General features: G+C 45.7%; 2 protein-coding genes across 2 annotated transcripts in view; one reads left to right on the forward strand and one right to left on the reverse strand.

Moving 5' to 3' along the window:
* Positions 1–17,537, forward strand: DDX55 (DEAD-box helicase 55). The gene is made up of 14 exons (XM_027566991.1): positions 1–164; positions 3,471–3,521; positions 3,614–3,700; positions 5,068–5,159; positions 5,240–5,302; positions 7,800–7,949; positions 8,505–8,694; positions 11,445–11,527; positions 12,727–12,858; positions 13,658–13,750; positions 14,431–14,545; positions 15,003–15,171; positions 16,118–16,413; positions 16,809–17,537. Exons 1-14 carry the CDS (start codon positions 57–59, stop codon positions 16,983–16,985), a joined length of 1,806 nt encoding a protein of 601 aa, XP_027422792.1. The 5' UTR covers positions 1–56; the 3' UTR covers positions 16,986–17,537.
* Positions 17,215–23,030, reverse strand: part of EIF2B1 (eukaryotic translation initiation factor 2B subunit alpha) — an 11,391-nt gene continuing 5,575 nt past the window's right edge. The window contains exons 6-9 of the mRNA XM_027566992.1: positions 22,634–22,702; positions 21,288–21,363; positions 19,255–19,380; positions 17,215–18,573 (exon numbers count right to left, since the gene is read on the reverse strand). Coding sequence (XP_027422793.1) covers positions 18,409–18,573; positions 19,255–19,380; positions 21,288–21,363; positions 22,634–22,702 — 436 coding nt within the window. The 3' untranslated portion in view covers positions 17,215–18,408. The remainder of the gene's footprint in view (positions 18,574–19,254; positions 19,381–21,287; positions 21,364–22,633; positions 22,703–23,030) is intronic.

Raw genomic sequence — 23,030 nt, forward strand, 5'->3', positions numbered from 1 at the left:
GAAGAGGAAGTGCTCCCGGGAGGCGTCCGGGTAGTAGCTCGGTAGCTGAGCGCACCATGGAGCACGTAACGGAGGGTTCCTGGGAGTCGCTACCGGTGCCGCTGCATCCGCAGGTGCTGAGTGTCTTGCGGGAGCTCGGTTTTCCGTACATGACACCGGTGCAGGTACTCGGCATAGGCCGTGGGGGAGGAGGGCTCTCGGTGCGAAGGGGGCAGGTTGGGAAAGGGAGACTCAGAGCTGGGACTTTTTTGTCATGTCGTCTTTCTTCTTCCCCGACTTGGGTGATGCCTAGCTGGTTAATGATCGCCAGGCAGAGGCGGCAGGTGGCAGCGCGCCTGTACTAGGGTTTTCATAACACTGCTCCTCCATCCGCTCTTAGCTGCTGAGACTTAAGTGCCTGGCTCGAATCCTGCTCCTAAGTGCCTGGTTCCTATCCTAGCCCTGCCCTCTGTAGATCTGTGAGACCTTGAGCAAATGACTTAACCTCTCTGTGCTTCATTTCCTTTCCGTGTGAAATGACGAAAATAGTATTACCTAAGAGTTGTTGTGAGGATTACCTAAGACGATGTTACGGACACTCAGTAAATGTAACCTGTTGTCTTGTTTTGTGGGCTAAGTGAAGTGTCTTGGTCCAGCTCACTCATTTATTCAGCAGTTTCTCCAGGACAAACTGTCAGGTACTCTTTTAGGCTCTGGAGATTTTGCAGTGTTGGTCCTCACTCATGGCCCTTGCTTTTTAATGCAGGAGAGAGAGGAGGGAGTAAAGAAATAAGGTAATTTCAGCTGGTGATCAGTGTTGTGGAGGAGACAGTGACAAAAAAGTACAGGGCAGAAGGTAAGATAGAGAAGGCCTCTTGGAGGAGGTGTCATTAAGCTGATGCCTGAATGAGAAGGAGCCGGCCAAGGGATGACTGGAGGCAGGATATTCCAGCAAAGAGAAATGCCAGTACAAGTGGAATGAGCTTGGAGGAACAGAAAGAAGGCCTTTGTGGCTGGGGCATCATGAGTAGTGTAAGAGATGAGCAAATTGAGTGCTGGCCATGCAGGGTCTTACTTGTGGGATCTTGTATTTTATTCGGAATGTAGTGAGAAGCCGTCTTACGTGGGAGGCTGCAGGAAGAGAAGGGCTGTGACTGCTGTGTAGAGTGGACTTTAGGGCAGTAAGAGAAGAAGCGAGGCCATCCACTAGGAGGCCGTTGTCAAGTGAGAGGTGATGGTGGCTTGGAGTAGAGGGGAAGTTGTGGATATTGAAGAGTCGCTTTTGAGAAAGCTTTAGGGTTGCTGACGGACCAGATGTGGGGGTCAGGGAAGAGGAATCTAGAGGGACCGTGAGGTTTCTGTCTTTAGTGACTGGGTGATTGGTGGTATCATTTACTAAGATGAGGAAAGCTAGCAGGGGTAACAGTCTTCAGAGGAAAAATCTAGAGTCCTGTTTTGAAATGTTGAGGTGTGCATAGGCTCCTCAGGAAAGGTGTGGAGGAAGCAGGCAGTGCTGTGTGTCATGCCTTGGGACTGTTGGGCAGAGAGGACCCAGTATTTGCCATAGAGTCTGTGGTCTAAGTGCTGTCCACTATGGTTGCCACTCACTTATGACTATTAAGAACACTTGAAACATGGTGAGTCCAAATTGAGATAAACTCTAAATATAAAAATCTATAATGGATTTTGAGGACTTAGCATGAAAGACAAATGAAAAATGTCTCATTCATTTAAAAAATATCGCTTACACATCAAGCCGACAATATTTTGGATGCTGCTGCTACTGCTGCTACTAAGTCACTTCAGTCGTGTCCGACTCTGTGCGACCCCACAGACGGCAGCCCACCAGGCTCCCCCGTCCCTGGGATTCTCCAGGCAAGAACACTGGAGTGGGTTGCCATTTCTTTCTCCAATGCATGTGAAAGTGAAGTTGCTCAGTTGTGTCTGACCCTCAGCGACCCCATGGACTGCAGCCTTCCAGGCTCCTCCATCCATGGGATTTTCCAGGCAAGAGTACTGGAGTGGAGTGCCATTGCCTTCTCCGATTTTGGATGATATTAGGTTAAATAAAATATAAATAAAAATTCATTTTGTCTATTTTTGCTTAAAAAAAGAAAATATATATTTATTTATTCATTTGGCTGCATCAGCTCTTAGTTGCATTATGCAGGATCCTTCATTGTGGGCACAGACTCTCTAGTTGTGGCACACAGACTCCAGACTGTGTGGGCTTCAGTAGCTGTGGTGTGCAGGCTTAGTTGCTCCACAGCATGTGGAATCTTAGTTCCCTGACCAGGAATCAAACCCAGGCCCCTGCATTGCAAGGCGAATTTTAACCACTGGACCACCAGGGGAGTCCCTCTTTTTACTTTTCTTAATGTGGCTACTAGATGAGTATGTGGCTCACATTATATTTCTTTTTTTTTTATAACTGATTTACAGTGTTGTGTCAATCTCTGCTATATAGCAAAGTGACTCAGTTTTATACATAGATACATTCTTTTTTAAACATTCTTTTCCATTATGTTTTATCCCAGGAGATTGGATATAGTTCCCTGTGCCATACAGTAGGACCTTGTTGTTTCTCCATTTTTAAATGTGATAGGTTGCATCTATCAATCCCCAATTCCCAGTCCGTCCCCTCCCTCCCCCACTTTTCCTTGGCAACCACGAGTCTGATCTCTTACCATATTTATTTCTGTTGGGCAGCAGTGGTCCATAGCAGAGTTCTCAGTCTCTGCGCTCTTGATATTTTGGACTGGATAATTCTTTGTTATATGAAATGGCTCTGGGTATTGTGGGCTGTTTAACAGCATCTCTGGGCTCTACTTACTGGGTGCTAGAAACAAACCACCCCCTGCTTCCCCTGCCCCGTTCTGACTACTTACAGCATCTCCAGTTATCTTACGATAACTGCCACATGTTCCCTGAGACTTACTTGTGCCGACGCAGTTAGGAAAGTCCTGCATGTGCTGCAGTGGGTGAGCTCAGGCTCTGAGGACCAGGAGTGGAATCCTGGGCGGTGGGCAGGGGGAATCTTTGAAGCCAAGATCTGAGTGTGCTTCAGGTTCAGCTGCTCGTTGCTGCAATCAAAGGGCCAGGCCCCTGGTAAACCTGCGGGTTCTCGGTGGTGTTTATAATGAAAGAGCCCATTTGAGTTGTTATTTTGTGCTATGAGGACAGGAAGGAACCTTAAAACCACTGTCTTTAGCCCCTTCCTGGTCTAGAAAGGAAGAGTAGGTGAGGCAGGGCTAGAACTCAGGACTCCCAACTCCCAGCTCGACTTGCTTCCCCCACACGCCATCTGTGTAGACACCACGCCATGTTACCTGTGACCTTACCACACTGAGGTCCCTGGTGGTGACTGATCAGAATCCCCTTTGCGGTGGGATCCAGTGTGACCAAGGCCAGTGCTGTGTTCCTTGGGCTTTGGGCCTCGTCTGTGGTGTCACGGCATCCCATAACTGGTAATTTGCTGTCTCTCTTTTCAGTCCGCAACTATCCCTCTGTTCATGAAAAACAAAGACATTGCTGCAGAAGCGGTGAGTACGTTATGGCAGTTTAGCCTGTCCTCCCGTTTGCCCTCCAGAACGAACTTGGAGGAAAAGCAAACCATAGCTTCCTCCCCTTTCAGGTCACAGGTAGTGGCAAAACCCTCGCTTTCGTCATCCCCATCGTGGAAATTCTCCTGAGGAGGGAGGAGAAGTTAAAGAAGAGTCAGGTGAGGAGACCAAGCGTTTTATTTTCCCCTAGTCATCAGAGAGTCCACAGTTGAGGAAAAAGCTAGTCAAAAGCTTGAAAAAAGAAGAAAAGTACAGTGTGTGCTAATGACTTGCAGATCCTGTGTTTATGAATTTGGCTGCTCCTTAGCACGTATCTGTAGCTCCCCAGGCAGCAGTCACAATGCTTCCGTGCTCATGCGTGGCCTTGCCTGGGGCAGCGACACTGATGGCACGTTCCCAGCTGCCTTCTCGTTCCTGCTCTCAGACTGTAAACACGGGTCCTTTTCCTGGTCTACGTACTGCTGTGATGTCTTTTCGTGTGTGTGTGTATGTGGTGACTTCACTGCTTAAGATGACCCCCAAACGTAGTGCCGAAGCACTGCTGAGCATTCCTGAGTGCAAGGAGGCTGTGATGAACCTTACGGAGAAAATACATGTTACATAAGCATCATTCAGGCATGCATGATAGTGCTGTGGCTTTGAGGTCAGCATTAATGAATCAACAATGTATATTCAATGAGACACCTTTATTTAATTGAAGTATACTTGACTTAAAAAGTAAGGTGTCTTTAAACAGACATGTGTGTAAAATAAGCTTATGTACTGTTAGGTTGACAAAAACATGACCAGAGGCTCGCAGGAACCTAACCCCACTTCCCTGGGAGGCATGGTCCAATATTTGTAACCATGGTGTCTAGCTGCTTTGTAGAGAACTGACTCTAATTCAGACTACAGCTGACCCTTGAACAACGGGTTTGAGTGGTGTGGGTCCACTTAAGTGCAGGTTTTATCAGCAGTGAATAACTATAGGTCTCTGCCAACTGGTAGTTTAATCCCTCCATGTGGAATGGGGTTACAGAGGAATCAAACCAGTTATACCCTGTTACATGGAGGGCCGACTTTAAATTACAGGTGGATTTTCAACTGTGCTTCCCAGGTGACAGTGGTAAAGGATCTGCCTGCCAATGTAGAAGATGCAGGATGTTTAGGTTCAATCCTGGGGTCAGGAAGATCCCCTGGAGGAGGAAATGGCAACCCACTCCAGTATTCTTGCCTGGAAAATCCGATGGACCGAGGAGCCTGATGGGCTCCTGTCCATGGGGTCACAAAAGAGTTGGACACGACTGAACACAAGTACTTTTTTGACTGTGCAAAGAGTTGGTGCCCCTAACCACCCTCTGCCACGCCCTTCATTCAAGATTCAACTCTAGTTGATATGCACTATGGCCACGCACTGCTGGAAAAGCCCAGGAAGTACTGTTTCTCTGGAAACCTTCCTCCGTGAGGTGGAGGGTGCCGGTTGTGGAGTTTCAGCTCTGTAAGCTGCAGGCTCTGCTAATCATGTCCCTTCCTGCCACGTGGTTAGGTGGGCGCCATAATCATCACACCCACGCGAGAGCTGGCTGTTCAGATAGAGGAGGTCCTGTCTCATTTCACGAAGCCCTTCCCACAGTTTAGGTAAGTTGGGGGCAGAGTCCCAAACTTTCAGCCATGGGCTACAATTCCTCCTGACCTCAGAGACCCTTCTCTCATTTCAGCCAGATTCTCTGGATTGGAGGCAGGAATCCTGGAGAAGATGTCACCAGATTTAAGGAGCTTGGGTGAGTTGCCTTGCTGCTTTGCTTGCTCTTGACATTGAACTTGATGCATGATCAAGACCTAACTGGAAATGCCCCCTTCAGTCACCCCCCTCCCTATAAAAAGTTTTTTCTTCCTGCCAACCTCCCATTTTGCTCACTGGTTAATGGTCTTGTCTCTCCCGAGGTGGTCCCTGACCTCGCCTTGAGCCCCAGATAATCCACTTGTCTCCCTGGCATCTGACTGGCATCTCACAGCTTTTGCGGAAACCTCTAAAACAAGAGCTTGGAATTTTCATCCCTAAACTTGTACCTCATGTGGCATTTCCTATTCACCTTTCCCCTGTATGCCTCCTGAGGTCAGGGAGTCAGCCTTGACTCCTTACCGTCCCCACATCCCCCCTCTCAGTTAACCGTCACCAGATCCTTGGCATTTTCTCTCTGAAGCACATCTCTTAACTGGTCAACTTTTCCATCACCACCTCTTCTGCTCGTTTCGCCCCTGAACTCTAGGAACTGCTCTTTCTTTCTCTCCTGTGTGTTTCTTTACCTTTTTAAAAAATTAATTTGTTTATTATTTATTTTTGGCTGCTTGGGATCTTAGTTGTAGCACACAGGCTCTCTAGTTGTGGTTCGAGGGCTCAGTTGTCCTGCTGGCATGTGGGATCTTAGTTCCCCAACCAGGAATCGAACCCATGTTCCCTGGATTGCACAGTGGATTCTTAACCAAGGACCCCCAGGGAAGTCCCTCTGCTCTATGTCTCTACTGTTAGCCCCTGGTTATCCACTCTCCACATAGCCACCAGAGTGCCAGTCAGGTCGTGTCCCTCACTGAAAGTGCTTCAGTGGCCCCTGCTGGCCCTTAGGATGGGTCCTGATGTTGGTGTGGGCACCCTGTGCTGCCGCGCTCTCCCAGTCTGCCCTGCTTGAGCTGGCTTTCTCCCAGGTATTGTACGTGCCCGGCTCCTTTGCATCCCCAGGCGGCTCATGAAAGTCGGGGTGGTGGTAGTCTCGCAGCATTTTACCTTCAGGGCCTAACAAGGAGCGGAGCATACAGCAAGTGTTTACTAAACATTTAGAATAAATGTTTGAATACACGATGGCAGTCAGCCTGTGGCATTGTATTGTCCCACTATGACTAATAGTTTGTAATGAGCAGCAATAGATTTTGTGCCCAGATTGTCAGTGAATTCTTGATAAAGAAAACTCCTTTTCTATAGCGCTCACTGTGTCCAGCTACAATGGGAGATGCTTTGCAGTGGCGGGGAACAGACTTGAGTTCCTACAGGAGTCGGAGGAAAATATAAACATCTGAAGTAGGGCTGGGTGGGGATTGGGAGAAACTGGCTAGTTTATGCCCGAATACTCATCTCCAGCTGACATGTTGCTGCAGGACTCTGTATTGCCAGGTTTTTAATTTTTTGTAGTCCAGATTTTTTTTTAACTTTTGCGTGTAATTCACATTAAAAAAATAATAATAACTTTCCTGCAGGGACCCAGTCTGTGGGGAGGCCGCATTTGGCCCTAAGTCTGCCAGTTTGTGATCTTTACATAAAATTGTCTCTAGTTCTGTTGACATTCACATTTTATAGGTGAGTGACCTGGGGCCTAAAGAAGTCGAATAAATCCAGGGTCCTTTCAGTAAAGGCCCGGATAGTAATTATTTTAGCTTTGTCAATCACACAGTCGGGGTCATTACAGCTCCCCTCTGCTGTTAGTGTGTGAAAGCCTCCAGAGGCAACCCATGAATGAAGGAGGATGCAGAGTCACAGAAACAGTGGAGGCCAGATTTGGCCGAATGGTGTTTGCTGAGCCCTGCCCTCAATCTCCGGAGAAGGCAATGGCACCCCACTCCAGTACTCTTGCCTGGAAAACCCCATGGATGGAGGAGCCTGGTAGGCTGCAGTCCATGGGGTCACTAAGAGTCAGACATGACTGAGCGACTTCACTTTCACTTTTCACTTTCATGCATTGGGGAAGGAAATGGCAACCCACTCCAGTGTTCTTGCCTGGAGAGTCCCAGGGACGGAGAAGCCTTGTGGGCTGCCATCTATGGGGTCGCACAGAGTCGGACACGACTGAAGCAACTTAGCAGCAACAGCAGCAGCCCTCAATCTCAGCCTGTAAGTCAGACCTGTCCCCTCATGGCGCAGCCTTCTCCTCCCACTCTGGTGGTCTCCCTTCTCGTCTGTGGGATTTTAGATGACATTTTTGGAGGGATAGGGCTTCCCAGGTGAGGCAGTGTTAAAGAATCCACCTGCCAATGCAGGAGATGCAGGAGACTGGGGTTCGATCCCTGGATGGGGAAGATCCCCTGGAGAAGGGAATGGCAACCCACTACAGTATTCTTGCCTGGGAAATCCCATGGACAGAGGAGCCTGGTGGGCTATAGTTCATGGGGTCGTAAAAGAGTGGGACATGACTGAGCCCTCATGCACAGGGGGATACAGCAATTGTGTTTGGAATCACAAAGGTCCCTGAGATTCACTGAGTGCAATAAATGTTAACTTTCTTTTCCTAGTGGGAACATCATCGTGGCAACCCCAGGCCGCCTGGAGGACATGTTCCGAAGGAAGGCTGAGGGCCTCGATCTGGCCGGCTGCGTGAGGTCCCTGGAGGTCCTGGTATTGGATGAAGCAGACAGGCTTCTGGACATGGGTTTCGAGACAAGGTACTGAAGTTTGGACTTAATGGGTGTTGGGTGACACAGGGTGGAAAGGACCCCAAGGTGGAATTCCTTTATCACTTGGTGACTATATCTGTTAGCTGCACTGGAATTTCATTAGATTGTTTGATCCATCAAATTCTCCCACACTGTTTAAATTTCAGTTGTTCTTTGATGCATTTTCCTTCATGGCTCTTTAAAAGTTTTTGTGTGTTTTAAAGAATTAAATAGCTTTATTGGGATCCAATTCATGTTACACAGTTTGCTCAATTAAATAGTGTGCAGCTTGATAGTTTTTAGTCTCAAAAAGTTTTGTTTTAATTTCACTCTTTTAATTGTCCCATTATAAGAGTTCACTTATATGTTTATATTGAAGAAACGTTGGGAAAATAAGAGTATAAAAAAGAAATAAAGATCACCCATAATCTCATCTCCCAGTAATAGCTACTGTAAATATTGTTATGGTTTCCAGTCTTCTACAATACCTGTTTAGTATCATAAAACACCCTTTGTTCCTTATGCTGACAAGTAAGGGGTTAAGATGAGCCCTTCTGTTTTTAGCATAAACACCATCCTGGAGTTTTTGCCGAAGCAGAGGAGAACGGGCCTTTTCTCGGCCACTCAGACCCAGGAGGTGGAGAACCTGGTGAGAGCTGGCCTGCGGAACCCCGTGCGCATCTCGGTGAAGGAGAAGGGCGTGGCGGCCAGCAGCACCCAGAAGACCCCTTCCCGCCTGGAGAACCACTACATGGTGAGCGCCGGGTGTCCGCACTGACCCCTGCCGGCCAGTGACGACGAGGGCTGCGGTTCACAGTGTTGTTTACCTGAGATTGAAATTTTTTCAACAGTGGTTCTGAAGTGTTCTCACAAAAAACTGAAAAGATGAAGTGAAGTGATAGGTGTATTAACTTGATTATGACAGTCATTTCACTGTGTGTATGTACGTTAAGTCATCACATTGTACGCCTTAAACATATATTACTACATGTATGTATTTTTACTATATAAATGTGCTTAAATATATACAATTTTTATTTGCCAGTTGTACCTCAGTAAAGCTGGAAAAAAGTAGAACCAGTATTGTTAGTCAAAGCAGTTTACTGAAAAAATTACCAGTTTTTTTGACTCGTACTACTTTCAATAAGCTTAGTTCCATTTTTCCTTTGAAATGATCAGCAATAAGAATTGTTTGAACAGCTTGTTAGATTTTCAAGTAAGTAAGTTTTTACTTATTTGAAAAATGATTTTCAAGTACTTTTTTCTTAACTTTCACTGTTTGTATGTTTTATAATATGATACACCATGTTCCCACTCATATATGTTAACTCTTAGCAGTTAAAACAAAAAGCAAGCAAAAATTAATAATGATGAGTGCTCTATGGATTAGCTTTCAGTTTTCTAGGTAACTAAGTCTGTAAAATGATACCCTGAGGCACATTTGGAAGTGCAGTACTTGGGGCAGGGCTGGGATACGTGGTATATGTGATGATACTTGTCATTCAGCAAGTAAATGAATAAGTAAGTTAACATGGGCATAACTGTGTTTTAAGCATACTCTCCAGGGATGGTGTCCTTGGGCCTCCTACCCCCAAGTGATCAAACTTTTTGACATGTGCATAGCGTGTGCTGGGTACAGGTGTGGGACACACTGGGTTCCCGGCCCGTCAGTATGAGCCTGAGTTAGAGAAGGGCACAGCCCGACGAGCAGCTCAAACACAAAACCTAATGATGGACTCTCTGAAGGAGCCTTTTTGGGTGACTATTCTGCTCTGGAACCTAAATGTTTGGTGTGTTCATTTTGCAGCTAGGAGTTGCTCAGTTTAGCTTCCCTGGTGGCTCAGATGGTAAAGCGTCTGCCTGCAATGTGGGAGACCCAGGTTTAATCCCTGGGTTGGGAAGATCCCCTGGAGAAGGAAATGGCAACCCACTCCAGTACTTTCCTGGAAAATCTCATGGATGGAGGAGCCCGGCAGGCTGCAGTCCATGGGGTCGCAAAGAGTCAGACACGACTGAGCAACTTCACTTTCACTTTCTTTCAATTTGCAGCAGTAAATCGTAGCTGCTGCTGCCCTTCCTCACCAGGCAGCGGGAGGGCTTTTCGGAATGTGATTGTTAGTAGTGAGTCCCCTCCTTCTGTCCTCTCTGGTCACTGGCTCAAGCCAGGAGGCATCTAGAGAGGATGGTCAGTCAGGGTGGCCAGGCCAGTGTCCCTGCTTGACAGGGCACATCTATATTGTCAGCCAGGGAACAGGGTTTTTCTTTTGGCCGAGAGGGGCTCCCTAGCTCCTGAGCACGGTGACGTGTTTGCAGAGAAAGTGGGCCGTTTCCAAACCAGTGTCCCTAGTGCTGGGGACTGTAAGGGCGATGAGGTTGCCGTTCTTTGTGTCAGTTCTTGGAGGGTCTGGGGGTAGGCGGGTCAAGGCAGAAGAGTTTGCAAATCAGAAAACTGCCTCTGGTGCAGCTGTCGGGAGGATGTTTTTGAAATCAGACTGGAGGTGTTATACTTGGTGCTGCTGTTTCCGCTTGCAGCCAGGCTGGTAAAGTTGGGCGGCCGGCTCTTCCTAGGGGAGAGAGGAGGCCGTGGACGGTGAGGTGGTTAAGAGCAGGGGCGCAAGGGCAAGGCCGCCCAGGCATGCAGCTCGGCTTTGTTCCTTCCTAACCGAACCAGGTGGACTTAACAGTTCATCACCAGTGAAATGGGGGCTTGGGGAGCACCCACTTCATAGGGTTGCTGTGAGGGTTGGTTTATTAAAACACATGAAGGTTTTAGGCCAGTGCTTAGTATGTAGTACGTACTAATAGATTAGCTTTGGAACCCACTGTGGCTGCTGTTGCATTCTGCTCTTTTGCATTCATTTAAGCAACTGCATTTAGAAATGTCTGAGTGTGTGAGAAAGAAATTCCAAATTGAGGATTTGGTTTTAGTATTAATAAAAATAGGGGGAATGCATTCAGGTGGATTTACATGTATTTAATTCGGGAGCCTGAAAGGAGCTCCCGTCTGTCTCCATGGAGGTCTGTGAAGTAATTCTGTGCAGTCCATTCTGGAAATCTTTGTTAACCTCAGAGCAGTGATTTCTGAACATGGCCATGCCTGAGAATCTCACGGGTGCTGTTAAATAATACTGACCCTTGGGTCCAATTCCAGAGCTGCGATCTGTGGTCTTTAGGCTGTATCTGAGGACCTGTATTGTAAAGCCCTCCCCTGGGGGTGGTGTTACGGCCAGCATGGTGCTGTTGGCATGTTGGGGTTTGGGAGGTACTTACTGCACTGAGTGACTTGCTATCCTCAGTTACATGATTATGTGATTTAATATGTGACAGCAGCAGGGGCTGATGTTAATTCTGAGCTCAGTGGACTGAGTAACATCCTGGAGAAAGTCTTCCTCTTCATGGAGGCAGTTAGAGTCCTTAAAATTTAAGGCCCAAACTGAAAATAGTTGTGGGGTTGTTTTTATTGTCAGCAAATTGTCTTGATCGGTTTTCCTTTTTATTTTGCAGGTCTGTAAGGCAGATGAGAAATTTAATCAACTGGTACATTTTCTTCGAAATCATAAGCAGGAGAAACATCTGGTCTTCTTCAGGTAATCCTTCTGGGGTTTAACTACACCTGGAATGTGCATGAGCGTGCAGCCTTCAGTTTTGGAATTCCTTTTAGGTTGGTCCTCTGTTAGAAGTGTGTTTAACTGCAAGTGACTGAAAACCCAACTTCTGCAGCTCAAGCAGGAGGGGTTTATTTTTCTCCCGTAAAAAGAAGTCCAGAGGTAGGCAGTTCCTAACATTGGTTTCTGTTTCAGCAACATCAAGGCCAGTGTTTCTGTGTCTTGGCCTTTCCTTCCTGTAGGTCAGCTCTAGTTTTGAGATGACCACTGTGACAACCCCTGTCACATCTTCACTGGAAGCAGATAAAAGAGGAAAGGCAGGGGGAAGGGCAGTACTTGCTATATTTGATTCTTAATCAGAAAAAGGAAAGGCTTTCCCAGACAACACCTGCCCCTGACCCTGGCTGACTTCTGCTTTCATTGCATGGGCCAAAGATGGGTCACCTGGCCGCCCCTCACTGTGAGAGGTGGATAATGAGTGGGCAGCTGTCCCAGCCTCTGCAGTAGCGGGAGGTGAGGGAGGAAGTGGTTGGGATGCTGTTTAATCAGCCAGCCTAGTGTCTGCCACGCTGGGGTGTGTCCTGTTGTCAGAGTGCGTGCATTCTTGGGCTGTTCTTTCCTCCATATATACCTACAGTGGTGTTCTTTGGCATACCCAAAGAATTTCATGTTTCTTTTCCACCCATCATTTCACCAATAAAATGCAGTAACTATATTGACCCATAGAAATACAACCTGATTCTCTCTCTCTCTCTCACACACACACGCAGCTGAAACAAAGATTTCACAGGACTGCACTCGGCTAGGTGGGAGGCATTCTGATGCTTTCTTTTCTGTTCTGCTCTGATTTTTAAAAAATGCTGGTCCAGACTCACTAATTGATTTTAGGACCCATTAGATTACTTTCAGGATCTGTGGGTTGTGGCCCTTCGTGTGTAAAACTGCATCCTTATATATGATGTGACTTGTGGAAAACGGTGGGGAATCCGGCAGCGGTCACTTGGCACAGATCTTTAAAAATTTTTTATTTTGGCTGTGTTGGGTCTTTGTTGCAACACATGGCCTTTCTCTAGTTGTGGTGGGCAGGGTTCTCTTATTGTGGCGTGAGGGCTCAGTTGCCCCACAGCATGTGGAATCTTAGTTCTCCGACCAGGGATCAAACGTCCTGTCTCCTCTCCTAGCACCTGCGCCTGTGTGGAATACTACGGAAAGGCTCTGGAGACCCTGGTGAAGGGTGTGAAGATAATGTGCATTCACGGAAAGATGAAATACAAGCGAAATAAGATCTTCATGGAGTTCCGCAAATTGCAGAGGTGGGTTGGCTTCCCTGGCCGTGGCAGATCTCCAGCCTCTCTGCTCTTCTGCAGTTGCTCTGCCTCTAGACCTTCTTGTGTGTGGGAACCCTCTTCCTCTATAACCTGGTTATCATGTCTTCTCCCCCCACCCTCTGTCCTGAGCCCATTACACTTGGCTGCACTGACTGCCTTCTTTGTCAACTTCCCTGCTCAATTGTAAGCTCCATGAGAACCGGAACCTGTGTGTTATGTTCATTCTTGGATTCCCCACTATCCGGCCCAGAATGGGAGAAACCCATTGAAGGTTCCAGGTTGACTACACTATAGGAAAGCTGTGTCTCTGGACACTGTAACTTGACTTTGTGCATAGAAATAATACTTTTCTGTTTTTCTTGACCACCAAACATTCTGGCTATATTAAAAACAATCTTTTAGGCAAAATGATAGACTTGATGATTACACCTCAGTATGAGAGGGAAAATTTCATTTTTTTTTTTTAAATGGCTGCGAAGGATTAGACCAAATACAGTGTTTTTGAATTTTTTTCTTCCCCAGTCGAAATATGCTAGTTAAAAAATCTTTTCATTATTTTTCATTCATCTTTTCATTATCTCCCCATCTCTTTACAAATTTCACTGAGAACTTGTGAAGTCCTAGAGATTCTTGGGAGGAGGAAAAATCAAAATGTTATTACTATATACTTGCTTCCGTGAGATTCTGCAATCTGTTTTTACTGTCATCTTCAAATTAGTAACAACTGCTTGATGGTGGGGAAATGGTGGTCTCCCTACTCAGCTGGTGTTTTCTTATTTTCTAGTGGGATTTTAGTGTGCACTGACGTGATGGCCCGAGGAATAGATATTCCTGAAGTAAACTGGGTTTTGCAGTATGATCCTCCCAGTAATGCCAGGTACAGAGAACGTTCCTTGCTCTGTCTAGGAATCTAGTCTTAATGAAATAGGAATCGTGAGGAAGGTAAAGATGATGGTTGTCAAAACGTTATGAAATAGCAAAAGTCAGGGAACTGCTGCGTTATCACCGGTAGGTTAGTAGTGATGCTGTATTGTATTTTAAAGTTCTTGCAGAAAGGCACATGAATAGAGTGTTTAAAGGAAAACAATATATATACTACATACGGAGATTTCAGTTATTCTGAGAGCAAGCATATATTTCTAGGAAATGCCTCCAAACATAGGAAAATGCCTGTAAATACGAACTCTTAAGCAATACTTGTTAATTCTGGGTGGAGTTAGGGGTCAGACTCAAAAATCACTTACATTTTCTCTTTTATATTACTTTTCATTGTTTCCCAAATTTTCCGCTGGGACCACGTCTTCCTACCTGTATCATCAGATGGGCATACATTTACAGGTTTTATAGTTGACATTAAATGTCTAAGAGATTGCTCTCTGGTCTGCAGTGTGTATATTTAATCGCCAGCTCTTCTCTAACTAGTAAGTGGCAGGGTTGGGATGAGGCGTGGAGTTGGGCGGCTCCTGGTGTCACTTTAGGCGCATCAGCTGCGTGGCCACAGGCCAGTGCTCTGCTGAGCTGTCAGGTGGTGAGTGTCCCCGCCCCGTGTTGTTCCAGTGCCTTCGTGCATCGCTGTGGCCGCACAGCCCGCATCGGCCATGGCGGTAGTGCGCTCGTGTTTCTCCTTCCCATGGAAGAGTCATACATCAGCTTCCTTGCAATTAACCAAAAAGTAAGCTGTCTTTTTTTCTGTGGAATTCCCAAAGCCAGGGTAGTTGGAAAAGTTCTTTTCCAGAAAGTGGTCCAGAATGTAGATTAGGGGCTGGGCTGGCGGTGTCAGTGCGGGAACCTGTCTACAGCTTTATAAAAGGCTGTGGAGAGGCTCCGGGGGGGGGTCCATTGCTGGCCCCAGCTGAGCGTCATTACTCAGGAACACAGACCTATGTTACCATATTTTCCAACCGGAAATCAGGATTGTTACGTAAAATCTGATTTTAAACTTTGCTTTAAAAAATTTAAAATACTTTCTGGACCAAGTAAAATACTTGGGTTGGATTTGGGCTTCAAAGCCTCCACTGGATAAGATTAAAATGAGTGGTTTTGCCTTTGATTTTACTGGCACTGGCTCTGTTGGGATAGCCTTAGGGGAGGTGGTCCCAGCCAGAAGTGACAATGTGGTCCCTGTGCAGTGCCCCCTGCAGGAGATGAAACTCCAGAAGAACACAGCTGACCTCCTTCCAAAGCTCAAGGCCATGGCCCTGGGTGACAGAGCTGTGTTTGAGAAGGGCATGAAAGCTTTTGTGTCATACGTCCAGGCTTATGCCAAGCACGAGTGCAACCTCATCTTCAGATTAAAGGGTAAGTTTGATCTGCTCACCATCTGAAACATTTGACGGTTTTTCCAAGTATTAAGGCAATGGCACCCCACTCCAGTACTCTTGCCTGGAAGGTCCCATGGATGGAGGAGCCTGGTAGGCTGCAGTCCATGGGGTCGCTGAGGGTCGGGCGTGACTCAGCAACTTCACTTTCACTTTTCATTTTCATGCGTTGGAGAAGGAAATGGCAACCCACTCCAGTGTTCTTGCCTGGAGAATCCCAGGGACGGGGGAGCCTGGTGGGCTGCTGTCTATGGGGTTGCACAGAGTCGGACATGACTGAAGTGACTTAGCAATAGCAATAGCACAAGTATTACAAATATGAAGGGCTTTCCAGGTGGCGCTGGTGGTAAAGAACCTGCCTGCCAATGCTGGAGACGTGAGAGACGTGGGTTGGATCGCTGGGTTGGGAAGATCCCCTGGATGAGGAAATTGCAACCTACTCCAGTATTCTTGCCTGGAGAATCACATGGACAGAGGAGCCTGGTGGGCTACAGTCCATGGAGTCATAGAGTTGGATACCACTTAGCAGCTGAGCACGTGTGTTGAGCACAAATATGAAACTGCTTTGTCTTAGGTCCATGTCAGGGTTAATGTTTTCCAAGCATTTAAAAAAAAGTCTTTCTGAGACTTACCTGGCCTGGACTCTGAGCTTCCACTGCAGGGGGTAGGGGTTCGAGCCCTGGTCAGGGAACTAAGATCCTGCATGCTGTGTGGCATAGCCTCCCCAAAAATAAAAATAAAAGTCCTCCTTGGGTTTGACTAGGTACTGCCTGCTGAGTTTTCTTTTAGTAAAAATGTAATTAATTCTAATTAAAATGAGTCCACTGGATCACATAGAAAAAACTCCATTGCTATGAATATTCTGTTGGTTGATGCTTACAGTCCTGTTTCGGGTGTGCTAACTCTTGATGTTTTGGTTTAATCAGACCTTGATTTTGCTAGTCTTGCTCGAGGTTTTGCCCTGCTGAGGATGCCCAAGATGCCAGAGCTGAGAGGAAAGCAGTTTCCAGATTTCGTGCCTGTGGATGTCAACACAGACACCATTCCATTTAAAGACAAAATCAGAGAAAAGCAGAGGCAGAAGCAATTATTGGAGCAGCAAAGAAAAGAGAAAACAGAAAATGATGGGAGAAGAAAATTCATAAAAAATAAAGCTTGGTCAAAGCAGAAGGCCAAAAAGGAAAAGAAGAAGAAACTGACTGAAAAAAGGAAAAGGGAAGAGGTAAAACTGGCAATTTTTAAACTTAAATACTTAGAATTCTGAACAAATCTCACAGAAGTGTAGTGTATAGTGCCTTCTAATAGGAACTGCATAGACTCTTAGATTTTTGTTCTCTCTAGGTGGCTTGGGTTGGGGAATGTGCTGTTCGTGAAAGCTGATCTAAGAGCATGTAGTTCCTGATTGATTAAAAAGTGCTGGTTTGGGGCTTCTCTGGCAGTCCAGCGGTTAGGACTCTGCACTTTCACTGCCGAGGGGCCCAGATTCAGTCTCTGGTTGGGGAACTAGAATTCCACAAGCCTCCTAGAGCGGCCAAAAAATCCCCCAAATTTTGCTGGTTTCACTTAGAACACTGTTGCTGAGAAATTCAGTAGCTTGTTGGTCTCTTCTGCCCTCAGGGTTCTGATATGGAAGATGAAGACATGGAGGAACTTCTGAATGACACAAGGCTCTTGAAAAAGTTTAAAAAAGGCAAAATTACTGAAGAAGAATTTGAGAAGGGGCTGTTGACAAGTGGCAAAAGATCAACGAACAAAGCAGATTTGGAGATCTCAGATTTGGAAGATGCCTGCTGATTCCCGCCCCTCAGGTGAAATGCACAGGAGTGCGGAATGCGGGGAGCTGGCCCCCACTCGGCAGACAGCTCGAGCTTCCTTCTACTGAACATCAGAACTTCAGCAGCTGTCGGGAGCTGCTGTTGCAGAAACGGCAAATGTGAGGGGTTTCACGCTTGTGAGCATTTTACTAAAAACATACCAGCCTTGAAGTCTAAGAGAAGAAAACGTAAATTTACGTAACTGTAAATAATAGATGTCAATATTTATTTTGATGGGTTACTTAAAGAGCTCATATTTCAGTGGCTATTTTATACTTATTAAACTTATTTAATATAAAGCTACTGAAGTAGATTTGAGAGCCTTTAACAGTTACTCAGTGTTTTCCGGCACCTGATCTCCCTTCCCTGGGTGTCTTCACCTCTGGACTCGCGGTTTTCTCTTTGATGTACTGCACTGAACACCCACACAGCCCGTAGTACCGTTTTATTGGTGAGTATATGAAAAAGCAGTAGCAAGTCATTCTGGGAAAGAAAATGATTACACCTCCTGTTGAATAAACTGTAGTTCTAATCCACTGCCGTAAGTACATGAAGGTGGCTGCCTAGTGTCTTTACCAAGGTGGACAGCACATCTAGTGTCAGAGCCCTCTGGCTGGGCCAGGGTCAGCTTGAAGTGCAATGCAACGCCGTATCAAAATCTTTCATGTAATTTATTTGAAAAGATGCTGAGTTTGTTCCCAAGAACGATTTTAAAAAGCTGTTCAGGACCCAAATATGTTTCAAGTCACATCTTTTCCCAGATATAGAATTTTAAGTTTGCAAATATTCTGGAAGGCATCTTCGTAACTGATGAGCCGTGCAGGATACTCTGGCCAAAGAGGCCATTAATACCTGTTCTTGGGTTCTTGAAATAGTTTCCACTCTCTTTGCCTTGATTCTTTTGTGGAGATGACAGCCCTCAGCTCGTATTCACTGCTGGGAGCCTGATTCAGTGAGCGTTGCCTGCCTTTTTCATCCAGCACTGCGTGCAGCCTGGTCTTGGGCAGCTGCTGGTTACTGGATGGGCACCTGGCTGTAGTTTGGACCACTGCCCTCTTGGGCCTGCTTGTCTTTCATGGATGCATTTGGCAAATCAGTCTGGAATGTGGGGGAGGTGAAGGGAGGGAGAGTGGGTACATCTTCATCCATCAGTCAAACAGCCAATAATCTTATTGGAACTGTCTGCAAACACCATAAGAGCACAATTTAGGTTGGGCTTTAGGGGAACCATGAATGCATTTTAGATGGGACTGAAATGAATAAAAAATTTCCCAAGAGTTAGGATTTTAAGTCCTTAGTCCATAAAACTTCAGAAAAAACAATTTGGTTTTGGCCTGGCTCACTAAGGGGCCAAGAGACTTCTCCCCATATCCGACGTCCACCAGCAGGAAAGGACCCGGTGTTTACAGGTAGAGCTTGATGAGTTCGTCGCTGACGGCTGAGGGCGTCAGCACCCCCAGGTCTGTAAACAGCAGCGTGATTAAGGAAGGGGAGGTGTAGTCGACCCACGGGTGCTCCTCTCTGAGGTCCTGTCCAGTCTGTACAGACTTCAGAGTATCCGCCTTGTACTGAGGAGACAGGAAACCAACGTTAGTCTGCCCCGTAGACTGAGGGCTCTGAACTGGTGAGGCCTTGGCCTGAGCAACTGAAGTGCTCCTGCCTGAAAGTGCCCTCTGGAAACGGGGAGGCCGACTGTGTTGCACACTGCCCAGGGGACCAAGTGTGGCTTGGGTCAGCCAGGTCATTAGAGAAAACCTTAAGCCATGTGTCCCCTCATGAGTGAGTTGGGGTAACCCCTCGAGACCTCTCAAGACAACTGTTTAGAGCATTTATAGAAAGCTAAGTGCCAGGCGCTGTGCTACATTCCACAGATTATCTCTGGAGCATCACAAGCCCTGTACAGATAAGTGAAGTTCATAAAACTTTACGGTGAGAGGACCTGCCTAAGATCACATGGTTAACATGTGATGGAGATGGCAGGTGAGCCCAGAGAGCTGACCCAAAGCTTCATTACCTACCAACTTTCCCTGCCTGCTTGGCCTGTATCTAGTGCTTAAGTGAGAGACAAAAGATTGAAATTCTGGGGACAAGTTAGACTGTTCAACAACCACCAATTTATCTGTGTATCCTGTATATGAGAAAAAATAGCAATGTGAAATGAAAAACTTACTGGAACATTCTTAGCACTGCATTTTTCCAAAGGTTTCAGTTTAGACTCAAATACCCCTTATAATATGTAAAACTCTTGCCTTAAACTTATCTGGGACATCTTGCTGATTTAGTGGGAAGAGTCGTACAAACTTGAAACTTTCTGCAACAACATAAAATGGCTTGTTCTGTGCTTTGGCGCACACGGCCATCTGGTTAGTTCCAATCTGGGAAGTCAGAGAACAGTGGAGAAAGGTGAGATCTTATAGCACACCTGTAGTGGAAGCAACAGAAAGTCTATGAGTGAACGTAATATATGTACTTCTGGCTTTGGAATTAAAGAGGATCTTTAAAAAAAGAAAGCAATAGCTATTTCTCCAAAGATCTACAAATGGCCAATAAACACATGAAAAGATGCTCAAGAGTCTTAGTCATTACAGAAACACAAGTCAAAACCACAATTAGATACTGCGTCACACCCACTAGGATTGTTCAGTCGCTTAGTCCTGTCCGGCTCTGTCTCCTAGTTTGCTCAAACTCATGTCCATTGAGTTGGTGATGCCATCCAACCATCTCATCCTCCGCTCTCCCCTTCTCCTCCTGCCCTCAATCTTTCCCAACATCAGGGGCTTTTCCAATGAGTGGGCTCTACCCATCAGATGGCCAAAGTATTGGAGCTTCGGCATCAATCCTTCCAATTAATATTCAGAGTTGATTTCCTTTAGGATTGACTGGTTTGATCTTGCTGTCCAAGGGACTCTCGAGTATTCTCCAGCACCACAGTTTGAAACCATCAGTTCTTTGGTACTCAACCTCCTTTGTGGTCCCAACTCACATCTGTACATGACTACTGGAAAAACCACAGCTTTGACTATATGGACCTTTGTCAGCAAAGGGATGTCTCTGCTTTTTAATATGCTGTCTATGTTTGTCATAGCTTTTCTTCCAAGAGCAAGTGTCTTTTAATTTTGTGGCTACAAGTCACCATCTGCAGTGATTTTGGAGCCCAAGAAAATAAAATCTGTCACTGTTTCCACTTTTTCCCAATCTATTTGCCATGAAGTGATGAGACCAGATGCCATGATCTTAATTTTTTGAATGCTGAGTTTCAAGCTAGGATGATTATAATTAAAAAAAAAAAAAACAAACCCCAAAACAAGTATTGGCAAGGATATAGAGAAACTTGGAATCCTTATGTGTTTCTGATGGGAATGTAACATGATGCAGCTGCTGGGGAAAACAGTTTGGCAGTTCATCAAAAAGCTAAACACAGAAATACCATGTGACCCAGCAATTCCACTCTTAAGTATATACGCCGAAGAATTGAAAACAGAAACTCAAATAAGTAATTGTACACCTATGTTGTCAGCAGCATTAGTCACAACAGTCAAAAGGTATTCATCAACAGCTGAATGGATAGACACCTCTGGTCCAACCATTCATTGGTACATCATGCAGCCATAAAAAGGAATGAAGCACGGACACCTGTACAGTAAGGTGAGCTTTGAAAACATGCCAAGTTTTGAGTTTTTGAAATAAACTCAAAAAAGAGACAGATACTGTGTGATTCCACTTACATAAGGTACCTAGAATGGGGAAAAATCATGGAGACAGAAAATAGCTTAGGGGATGGGAGAGAGAAAAAGAGTTTTGTGACAGTTCTTTTGGGTGATGGAAAAGTTTTGAAGACAGTGGTTATGGCTGCACCATAATGTGGGATGTAATTCATGACACCGAACTGTACACTTAAAAATGATTATGATGGCAATACACAACAGACTATCAGGAAGTCTTTCCATGTGAAGCAACAGATAAATTTTAAATATATTGATGTCAAATATGCTCCATTAAAAAGAAAAAGACAATTCCAAGTAAAGCATGTTTTGAATAAGTATAAATATGTTCTCCTGATCTACACAGATCAATCTCCAAAGCAGAAAGAAATCTGACCAGAATCTGACTGACCCCACTGCAGTGGCTCAGGAACTGGGAAACCACTGGTTGCAATGGTGGAATCCTGAAGCTAAGCAGGGTTAGAGGAATGAACCATGATACACAATGCGGTTGGGTGCCTGAGATTATTAGTGCAGCTCCATGCCCTGAGCAAGGACCTGTGGAGAACTGATGCTCCTACCTTGTTAATGATTCCTCCGTTTTCAACAACTCCTTCAGCACCAACTATGACAAGATCCACTTTCTCCATGATGTAGCTATAGAAATGAAAAACAAATTTTTAATGCTCCTTTTCTTTGGTCTTGCAACATCACCTGCAAAGATTAATACTCCCATTTTCAGCAAAGTATGTTCCTCTCATAACTTTCTTCCAAAGAGCACTGAACACCCGAGACAGCCCCTGGCACTGTTACTGGTTCTGCTACAGGGGCACCAAGACCCATTTTGATGACACTGCGATAAGGTGTAAAACTCATGCTGCCACCCAGTAGGCACATGCTTACATGTGTAGCTGAAGCAAGGATTTCATGACCCAGCATTTATCTTTACTACATGTGGCACACTATTTTTTGTTCTACATCAACACGAACAAAACAAAAATTTAAAAACCTGATGTGATCTGAAGTCGGAAAAAAATGTTACGCCATTCAAGAATTTTACAGGTAGGGTGGGGGCCAATTTACCTTTTAAAACAAGCAATTACTAGAATCCTTCAAAATGTTTACTCCCCCCCCCACCCATATTTTTTGGCCACAGTGCGCAGCATGCAGGATCTCAGTTCCCAGACCAGGGACTGAACCCATACTCATGCAGTGAAATCACAGAATTTTAACCACTGGACTGCCAGCAAAGTCCCCAAAATATTTACTCTTAAACACATCTTAATTTCCTTAATCATCCTTCTGTGTGTTTTCTTCCCAAGGGATTGTTATTCCTGTTTTCTCTTATGAGCCACACTGCCAATCCATGGAGCATGTCACCTCAGCTTTAGGAGTGAAGTTGTACACAGGAGATGAAAAATTCTGGAGTGCCACTGACGACAACCCGTGTCTTTAGATGAAGAGAGAGCACTGATTACGAATGCTAACCCAGTCACTGCACCTTGCTCTTAAAATGCACCATGAGGGGCTTCCCTGGTGGTCCTGTGGCTAAGATTCTGCATTCCCAATGCAGGGGGTCTGGGTTCCATCGCTGGTTGGGGAACTAGATCCCACATGCTGCAATTAAAGATCCTGCATGCCATAACTTAGACCTGACATAGCCAAATAAATATTTTTTTTAAACGCACCATGATGCCATGTATCCAGCTCTCCCCAGCATCTTACAGCCCTGTCTCGTGTGTACACCATCCAGTTCTTATCATGAACACTTGCTGGTTTAGTGCTGCTGTCAATTAGAAGGCAGGACGCTGCCCACTCTTGTTTTATGAATGAGACTGGAACCCTCCATCTAGAAACCCTGCTCCAAGCCAACCCTGGGAGTGGGCGGGTGAGGAAACTAATTGTGATGGGGGAGCCGGGCGCTTACCCAACTGCAGCATCAAGGACCACAGTGACAGGGACGTTGAGGTGGCAGAGGGCTTTGGCCATCTTCTTACTGAAAGTGACATTTTGAGAATGTTAGAAAAAGTTCAAGAAAGTCCCTATCATAGAGACTGGTGAGTCACTTAATTTGGACAATGATAAATCACATTAGCTAGAAACTCAGTTAATTTTTTTTTTTTAATGAGGACCATATTTTACCCATTCTCCCTGCATTGGAAGCATGGGGTCTTAACTACTGGACCGCCAGGGAAGTCCCCTCAGTTAATGGACTAAGGGGATGATCCCAAGATTCTGGACTAAGGAAGCATTTGGGTTCTTTAAAAGTATGTATTTTAGGAAAACTGTGCTCTTGGGGCTGTGCAGGGATATGTAAATTCAGG

This window comes from Bos indicus x Bos taurus, chromosome 17, assembly GCF_003369695.1.
Source record: "Bos indicus x Bos taurus breed Angus x Brahman F1 hybrid chromosome 17, Bos_hybrid_MaternalHap_v2.0, whole genome shotgun sequence".
In the NCBI taxonomy this organism is placed as follows: domain Eukaryota; kingdom Metazoa; phylum Chordata; class Mammalia; order Artiodactyla; family Bovidae; genus Bos; species Bos indicus x Bos taurus.